At 38.4% G+C, this 9536-nt stretch overlaps 1 protein-coding gene across 1 annotated transcript; it reads right to left on the bottom strand.

Moving 5' to 3' along the window:
* Positions 1 to 964: 964 nt before the first annotated feature.
* Positions 965 to 9194, bottom strand: LOC122595769 (proteasome subunit beta type-1). Its single transcript, XM_043768206.1, has 7 exons — positions 9025 to 9194; positions 8817 to 8924; positions 8088 to 8169; positions 2564 to 2693; positions 2341 to 2483; positions 1522 to 1608; positions 965 to 1264 (listed from the first exon to the last, which is right to left on the bottom strand). The coding sequence occupies exons 1-7, from the start codon at positions 9069 to 9071 to the stop codon at positions 1190 to 1192; spliced, it is 672 nt and encodes a 223-aa protein (XP_043624141.1). The 5' UTR covers positions 9072 to 9194; the 3' UTR covers positions 965 to 1189.
* Between the last annotated feature and the right edge of the window lie 342 nt (positions 9195 to 9536).

The raw sequence follows: 9536 nt of genomic DNA, 5'->3' as shown, positions 1-9536 counted from the left end.
TCTCAGTAATAATTTTTTCATTCCCTACTATGCTCGTTATGAATTTCTTCCCTATGCATATTTTGTTTGTGTACATATACATATATCCAATTGCTAGTGAAATATTAGATATGGCCAGTGTGTACTAATTAATTCTAGTTTTTGACATGGCTCTTCATTATATCGTTGACCGGTTTGATATACATTGCTACAATTTAACTATCTAAGGGTGGTATACAAGACCACCATCAAAAAAAATTTAGGTTACCACGTTATTGTACCTTGAGTCAAACAGTATTATTTACCCTGAGAAGTGACCACCCACTCACAACATTTGCAATTGTTATGGAATTAGAATAGTCATATGTTATCTGAACGAAAAGTAGGATCTTACTGCCCTGCAAAATAATTATTGACAGCTATTACCCATCGGTCATTCCCATTCCACTGTCTTTGCTTTTACTCCACTTCTTTTTCAAGTACTTCATGTTGCATCCCGTGAAGTAATTTCAGATTAACTTTCTCTTCTTCTTGTGCTGCAGAAACTGAAGATGCTCTCGGCTGATAACTAAAATTTTCTATTGCCCTATTATTGTTCATGTATAAAGGAATAAGAAGAAAATCAACCCCATAGTAAGAAATTTTTCGGCCTTGGACTTGGCTTTCATGTTGTATACTTTTCATTCTAGATTGTTATACATATATCCTCACCATCGATCGTCTGTAATGACAGGTTGCTTAGATTTGCATCTTTAAATGATCATCTGACATTTTAAGTATACACACAAAAAGCAATAATCTAGTAAATATCTGATCGTTCATATTTTAAATTAAAGTTAAGTTATAGCTCATCCAAACACCCCAAACATTATCGAAAAATTAGACACTGGTAATTTTTGACATTAAAAGACATTAAGGATATATATTCTGAATGTTTGAATGCTTCCATCTTTTTTTTCTTTGAAAAAAGCATTTGGCTATATACTGATCTCACAAAAACCAAGCAACGTGGTTTTCATTCCAAAATGATGATACAAAAACTTTGAAACAGGCTATCAAGCCAGCATAAATTCATCAACTAAGATTTCAGGAATATATAAATCCAAGATTTTGAATATTCGAAGTATTAAGCCGTTATAATCTAAAAACATTAGCACTTCCAAGACAACTGAAACAACGGACCACAAACTTCAAAAAGCTCGTTTGGCAGCTAATCTTTGCGGAGTTGTTCACTTTCATGGCGAACACCATTAGCATTTAAGATTATAATTTCTACACTGTCACCCTGCAATATATACATTGAAAGCGTGTTACGAGAACCTACCAACGGTTAAATGTAAGCACACATGCTCAGCTACAGTTTTTGGTTGCATGTTGTACAACTCAAACACAACTTTCTTATAAGTTCCAACAAATTCATGATCAAGTCATGCAAATTACCAATCGGTCAGAAAACAGAATTTCAATTCAGAAATCAGTTTATTTATTTACTTATTCTAAAGCATACCAAAAAGAAAAACAAAAATGCATGCCACAACTTACAGTGTAGATATCTCTTTCTGTTGCGGATGAAAAACAAGTTTTAATTAAATCAACTGCTTCTGCTTCTGAAAGCGGTGTAACAGCATCCTGCACCAAGGAAAAGTTTTATAGCATAGTAGCATTAGAGAAATGCTATGTATACAAACTAAATACAAACAAATTTTACGAAATGATTTGGCAAATTAGGTGGACCAATTAAATTTTCTCTTTCTCCATTCTCTCCCTTGATTTGGTTGGTTAGACATGAGTTTGTAAAAGTATTTGTAATTGGTTTGTAACTCTAGCATTGTTCTTAGCATTATAAGTATATAAAATGCCACAAGAAAAGTTTATTGTTGCTAGTGTAGTTCCCTTAACAAGCATGAGTTGTATGTCAACAATTTGAGACTTGCAGACTAGATGCACATGCTCCATTGAAAGTGTTGTCATTTTGCTGATATGAAATTAAAACTAGATCTGTTGTCACTAGAAGCGTTAAACATTTAAACGCAAACCAAAATGAACCAAGGTTATGAAGCGTCTTGGCTTGATTAATATACTTGAGAGATTCATATGAACACGTGAGACAAGCAAAATTTTGGAACCAGAAAGATTTTAGAACAGGCATGATGACTGAATATGTCCACTCTTATACATTTTAAAAAGCAACTAATTTGTTAGACTTGCCTACAAAACGATTTTGAATTACAGAAAAAATTATTTAAGGGATATATATATATACACAGAGAGAGAGAGAGAGAGAGAGAGAGAGAGAGAGACAGAGAGAGAGACAGAGAGAGAGAGAGACAGAGAGAGAAAGAGAGAGATGAAAATCCAGACCTGTGCGGGTAATAGAAGAGGGCTCGGTGACCTAAGCTGGTTGTCCAGGAATGGAGTGATGAGTGTAGCACCCGAACCCTGAGCACTGTATCCAACTCTCTCATATGATCCAACGGCATCATACGTGAAGACACATCCCTTTCCTTCACGGTTATAATATAGGTTTAATTTACTACAATCAAGAGGTCACTCTACAAGTAAAACCATGTATATATACACATACCTTCACTGTCAAGGCCGCCTAAAACATTAAAGGCATAATATGGGAAGAAACGCTTGTAGTAAAGGGTGTTCGAGAGAAGCTGAGCCATAGCAGGGCAACTCATCTGTTTGTTGTGCTGGTGTTGATAAATCTGAAATAGAAGCACATATTACATTAACATTCTTTGATAAAGAAACTATTATGGATCTGGACCCGCAGCCCAACGGGCCTAAAGTCTGGCAAGTTTATAGAAGGAAGAAGTTCCAGAGAAGCACACATGTAGGGTAAACAAGTATATTAGCTGTAAGGCCTTTCTTAGGCCAGAAGAAAAAGACTATTATATATATCCCTAATGGTAAAACGATTAGGGCATTGAAAAATATTAGTTTGGGCATTCGGCTATTAGCTTGGGCAGAGAAGTTATCCATACGGCTGGTGCTTCTTCTGATTTCTCTATTGTTATTTCAGTCATTATAATAATACAATCCATTCCCTTTTATTGTTAATCCTTTTTGTTTCTCTAGTTGTTCTATTCCTATCAATTTGGTTCCATTGCCATGGTTGCTCCAGAGGCTCCTCAGATTGCCACACGCCTACAATCCAAAATTGATTCTCAAGATGAAAAAATTGAAACCCTAACAACTCAAATGAAAGAACTTTCTCAATCAGTTCACTCTATGCAGGAAATCCTAATCCTAACTGAACTACCAAAATCATTCGAGAAGACGATGTCGGGTTATGTGAAAACTACAGATACACCTCCAAGCTCAGTTTTTTTCAAGGGTTCCTCTTCCGGGTTTCTTAAGACAAAAGAGACCTTTCTTGACGGGGATGGTTCCAAGAACGATTTCCCTGATAATACTCTTTTTTCGATGCCGAAGGTGAAATTGCCACTGTTTGAAGGTGCCGACCCACGCGGATGGATCACAAAGGCTGAATGGTACTTCCAGGTACACCAGACTCCTCCTAATCAAAAACTTTGCTTAGCTCAGATGTGTATGGATGGCTCAGCTCTTAATTGGTACACAACTTTACTGATCAAGCATCCACAAACAACCTGGGACCAGTTCCGCACTAAATTATTGAGTCGTTTTAGTGGTACTAAATTCCTAAATGCCCACGAAGCTTTGGGATCTCTAGACCACGAAGACAGCATCGATGAATATATTGAAGGGTTTGAAGCCCTTTCTGCCCTAATCCCTAATCAGACCGAAAAACAATCACTAGAGATGTTTATGCGGGGGTTAAAGGGTGACGTTAAGAATTGGGTCCGTGCTCTTAATCCAACCACTTGTGATCAGGCGATGGAATTTGCTCGTCATGTTGAAACGGCTACTGGACGGTCAGGCCTCAAAGGGAAATCCACCACCACGGGTTATCAGTCATATTGGAAGGGTAACCACAAACCTACTTACTCTAGTCCACATTCCCTTCAATCAAATAAGACTGTTCTCCCATCTTTAATATCTGGTCGCCCCCTAGATACACAAAAACCCACCAATGTGACACAACGTAGCACGGGTACCCGACATCTCACCAAACAGGAGTGGGAGGATCGACGACGGAAGGGACTCTGTTTCAGTTGCGGTCAGCCATACTCACCCCAACATAAATGTGCGGCGGGTACACTCCGCGTGTTGTTGCTTGCTGAAGGAGAAGAGGTGGATGGTGATGGTGAAGTGTGTCAAGTCGAAGCAATTTCAGAAGATGAACATGTGTTGATGGTGAGTGTCAGGCGCTAGAACTTTATGGATTAGATTCTGACTCTTCTTTTCCGTTGACAACAATCAAGTTAGTCGGAGAATTACAAGGAATTACAGCACTAATTCTTGCTGATAGTGGTGCCACTCACAATTTTCTTTCTAAGAGGTTAGCTATCGCTTTGGGTTTAAATATTAAATCAATTAAACCATTGGGGATCCGTCTTGGGGATGGTAGGCGGGTATGGATTTACGAGCAATGTACAAACATTGATGTCGCTTTTGGCTCCTTTTCTTGTCTTGTTGATGCGTTGGTTTATGAGTTGGGTACTCTTGATATGATTTTGGGAATCGTGTGGTTAGGACAATTCGGAGATGTTGTTTTTAATTGGCAGAGCCAACAGATTCGTTTCTGGTCAAAAGGGGTACATGTACTATTACAAGGGCTCTCTCCTCAATCGGGCCAATCTTCATTGCAGTCATTGTTGGATAGTCAACTAGAACAATTGCCGCCACAAACAGATTCTTCTTTGGCTTTAACTCCCAGCCATCAGTCCCAATCAGATGCTCTTTTATCTCAGTTTGTTGTTTTATTTCAGGAACCACAGGGCTTACCTCCTACACGAAACATTGAACACAAAATCAACCTATATGAAGGTCAGGGACCTATTTGTGTTCGCCCCTATCGTTACCCACATTTACATAAGGATGAGATTCAAAGGCAAGTTACAAAGATGTTGAATGCTGGGATCATTCGGGTCAGTCAAAGTGCTTATTCCAGTCCGGTAATTCTAGTAAAGAAGAAAGATTCTCCTGGCGTTTATGCATTGATTACAGGGCCCTAAATCGAGTCACGGTCCCTGATAAGTACCCAATACCAGTAGTTGAAGAGTTACTCGATGAACTACATGGTTCCCAATATTTTTCTAAAATTGATTTAAAGTCGGGTTTTTACCAAGTTCGTGTTAGGGACTCTGATACTGAAAAAACAGCATTCCGTACCCATAATGGTCATTACGAATTTGTTGTAATGCCTTTCGGCTTGACTAACGCCCCGGCTACTTTTCAGGCCCTTATGAATGAAATTTTTCGACCATTACTTCGTAAAGGAGTGTTGGTTTTCTTTGACGATATATTAGTTTACAGCAGTACTTGGGAATTGCATTTGAACCTGTTGATGGAGGTATTATGTCTCCTACGAGCTCATGAGTTAGTAGTGAATAAGAAGAAGAGTAAATTTGGCCAGTACTCAATTGAATATCTTGGTCATATTATTGATGGCAGGGGAGTCTCTATGGACCCTACTAAAATCACCTCGATCTTGAACTGGCCGGTTCCTAAAAATGTAAAAGCTGTTCGGGGTTTCCTAGGTCTTACTGGATATTATCGAAAGTTTATTAGCGGCTATGGAAAGATTGCTCGCCCCCTAACAGATCTAACTAAGAAAGACAACTTCCATTGGGGAGCCTTAGCTCAAAGTGCCTTTGATAATCTTAAACAAGCTATGACAACGGCTCCTGTACTTGCCCTACCTAATTTTTCTCAACAGTTTGAAATTGAATGTGATGCTTCTGGTTACGGTGTTGGGGCTGTACTTATGCAATCCCGAAAGCCTATTGCTTATTTCAGCAAAGCATTGTCAGATCTCAACCTTAATAAATCCGCTTATGAGAAAGAAGTGATGGCTTTAGTCCTTGCCATCCAACATTGGAGACCGTATTTATTGGGGTGGAGTTTCACTGTCTATACAGATCAGAAGAGCCTTAAACACTTGCTGGAGCAACGGATTACCACTTTAGATCAACAAGAATTGGATTGCTAAACTTATGGGGTATAACTTCTCAATTTGTTATAAGCCTGGGCGTGACAACCGTGCGGCTGATGCCTTGTCTCGCATCTCTGGTGAGTCGGGACTATGCACTATGGTTTCGTATCCTCAGTGGCTCGACGGTATAAAGTTATCAGAAGGTACAGAATCTGATCCACAACTTCAGGAAATCATTCAGGATTTATCCAAAGACCCACAAGCTCGTCCAGGTTTCTCTGTCATTGAGGGAAAATTATATCACAAGGGTCGTTTAGTCATTCCAGCAAATTCTCCGTGGGTCTCAAAGCTTTTGGCTGAATTTCATGGCAGCCCGAGCGGAGGTCATTCAGGATTCTATAGGACTTATCATCGTTTGGCTTCTCGTATCTATTGGTTACGCATGACCAAAACTGTAAACAATATGCTCAGGCTTGTGATACTTGTCAACGATACAAATCCTCCACCCTTGCCCCGGGGGGCCTCTTGCAACCACTACCTATTCCAAGGGATTTGAAGTTGTACTTGTGGTGGTTGACCGCCTTTCTAAGTATTGTCATTTCATCCCTCTTAAACACCCTTTCACTGCTCATTCGTTGGCTGAAATTTTCTTACGAGAGGTTATTCGGCTACATGGAATACCGAAATCCATCTTAAGTGACAGAGACCCGTTATTCTTGAGCAAATTCTGGAAAGAGGTTTTTTCTCTTCAAGGCACCACTCTTAAACTTAGTTCAGCATACCATCCTGAGACAGACGGACAAACGGAAGTTGTCAATCGGAGTTTAGAGACATATTTGCGTTGCTTTGCGGCTATGGTCTTTTTGGCTGCCATGGGCTGAATTCTGGCATAACACTTCTTATCATGTCTCCACCAACACCACCCCCTTCGAAATTGTCTATGGAAGGCCACCTCCAACAGTACTCCAATTTGTTCCGGGTGAAGTACGTTGCGAAGCCGTCATGCGTGATCTATTGGACCGGGACGAGGCACTTAAGCAACTAAAATATCATCCTACCCGAGCCCAGGAGCATATGAAAACAACAGCTAATAAGCATCGTCGGGATGTTGAGTTTGCAGTGGGCGATTGGGTGTTTCTCAAGCTTCGTCCTCATCGGCAACAATCAGTAGTTCGTCGGATTAACCAAAAGCTTGCAGCCCGATTCTATGGGCCATTCCTCATTATCGCTCGAATTGGAGAAGTGGCTTACAAACTCCAGCTTCCAGAGGGTTCGAAAATCCATCCGGTGTTCCATGTTTCACTCCTCAAAAAAGTTGTAGGCTCTAGTCTAGTTGAAAAAACCTTACCCACAGGTCTTGAAACTGATTCTACACTTCCTCTACTTCCTAATAAGTGTTTAGCTACTCGTGAAGTGTTCAAGAATGGTGAGAAATTACCCCAATGGTTGATTCAATGGCAGCAAGGGAGTGTTGAAGATGCTACCTGGGAAGATGCTTATGCTATCCAAAGTCAGTTTCCAGATTTCAGACTTGAGGACAAGTCTGCTCTTAATGAGGCCGGTATTGATAAAGAAACTATTATGGATCTGGACCCGCAGCCCAACGGGCCTAAAGCCTGGCAAGTTTATAGAAGGAAGAAGTTCCAGAGAAGCACACATGTAGGGTAAACAAGTATATTAGCTGTAAGGCCTTTCTTAGGCCCGAAGAAAAAGACTATTATATATATCCCTAATGGTAGAACGATTAGGGCATTGAAAAATATTAGTTTGGGTATTCGGCTATTAGCTTGGGCAGAGAAGTTATCCACACGGCTGGTGCTTCTTCTGATTTCTCTATTGTTATTTCAGTCATTATAATAATACAATCCATTCCCTTTTATTGTTAATCCTTTTTGTTTCTCTAGTTGTTCTATTCCTATCATTCTTTTACCTAATTGTCATATTTATGATAATTAGAGCAGCTACCAAGAATTTCCCATCAGTTAAGAGTATAACAGAACACTATAGACACGACAAATACAAGTCTTGGGGAGTAACCATGCAATGAATGAAACATATAAAAGAAGTTCATGAATCTTACCAGGTGTCTTGAAGATAGGACTTTCTGTAAAGCTTTAACATCAGCCTGGAATCCTGAAGAAGCCATGTAACTTTTGTCCGCTCTGAAAGTAGATATTTGAACAGCTTTATATATTCTATATTCCGACTCAAATAGCTTATCCTAAACAAACCTAAGCTTATAAATTGAAGATAAACGAAAGAAGAGTCAAATGCAAACAGCCAATTTTATTTACAGTCCAATGAGAGGCCCGTTTTAATAATATCAAGAAAATTGAAAACCACACCATTATGTTTACTCTGTCTAACTAACCAAATTTAGTTTCCAAAACAACAAAATCACTTCGAAAACACCCTTATGTCCTCTAGTTCCAAAACTTGATCACATAATCCAAACCAAATATTACACGTTTATCGAATTATATAACAATATAAAGCAATGTTATACCAATCCCACCCTCTATTACACCACCGAAAATATCATGAACCATCACTCAGCCAAGGCTAATGCATCTATTCTACAGCTAAGTAGCTAACTACGTCCTTAAAAAAATTGAGTTCCATTTACAGGATGGTCAATATAGCAAAATATTAACTATGGAACACGAAACCAAAATTTACAATTTATACACAATCAAACCATCACAAGATCAAAACTTTAATATCACCACATATTCAAACAATAAAACCCATAATAATACAATAATCCTAAAAATTAATTACAAAAAAAATTAAATTTGGGAAAACATACAATTTACAGATTTTGGAATAATCACGAGTGAGGATACTGTAACCGGTAGACATACGAGTATCAGCTGCAATCACACAATAATCCGCACCAGCTATCGCCACACATGTTCTGCCACATATATATACATACAGATTTTATACGTATAGGTTGAATTTAAAGAAGAAAAAGATTAAATTTATATAAATTAAGAGATAAAGGAATTACTTACCCTCCATTGTTATCATACGGAGACCAATTAGCTTGTTGCTTCGTCATAGTGTGTGTAAATTAAGTGGTGTTTTAGATCGGAGGAAAAAAACTCTTATTTATTTATTTGTGTGAGATTTTATCAGACTTTCTTTTTTATCAAGCAAGGTTTCCCTGGAGATTTTCACTTTTTCGTTTTTTATTTTTTTTAGTAAACAAGAATAATGGGCCGCGCTTCCCAGTGCACAGATGATAGTTTTATTTAAAACTAGAAAATATTAATCTGATAAAAGCAAGCTTGTTGATTTCAAATCCTGATGTAGTAATATATGAAGTGTACTTCTTATTTTAGGCTTATAGATAATGATTGACAGCACCAGCTTCATATGTTGTAGGTCTTGAGTACAAAACATGAGAAAAACAGTTGAAGAATTTACGAGCAAAATATCAAAACAGTAAAATATGACACAAAATATGTATATACGTAATAGTAAAAGTGGAAGTACGAAGTGCAGATTAATTTATTCGAAATTA

This window comes from Erigeron canadensis, chromosome 4, assembly GCF_010389155.1.
Source record: "Erigeron canadensis isolate Cc75 chromosome 4, C_canadensis_v1, whole genome shotgun sequence".
Lineage (NCBI taxonomy): Eukaryota > Viridiplantae > Streptophyta > Magnoliopsida > Asterales > Asteraceae > Erigeron > Erigeron canadensis.
The sequence above is the reverse complement of the archived record's forward strand: the minus strand, read 5'-3'. Positions and strand labels throughout refer to the sequence as shown.

Excerpts from the sequence above, each read along its gene's own strand:
- LOC122595769 (XM_043768206.1), bottom strand. The coding sequence starts at position 9,071 with ATGACGAAGCAACAAGCTAATTGGTCTCCGTATGATAACAATGGAGG. Across the intron at positions 8,925-9,024 it reads CCGTATGATAACAATGGAGG|AACATGTGTGGCGATAGCTG; the intron begins GTAAGTAATTCC and ends TATATGTGGCAG. Across the intron at positions 8,170-8,816 it reads TATTCCAAAATCTGTAAATT|AGCGGACAAAAGTTACATGG; the intron begins GTATGTTTTCCC and ends ATCTACTTTCAG.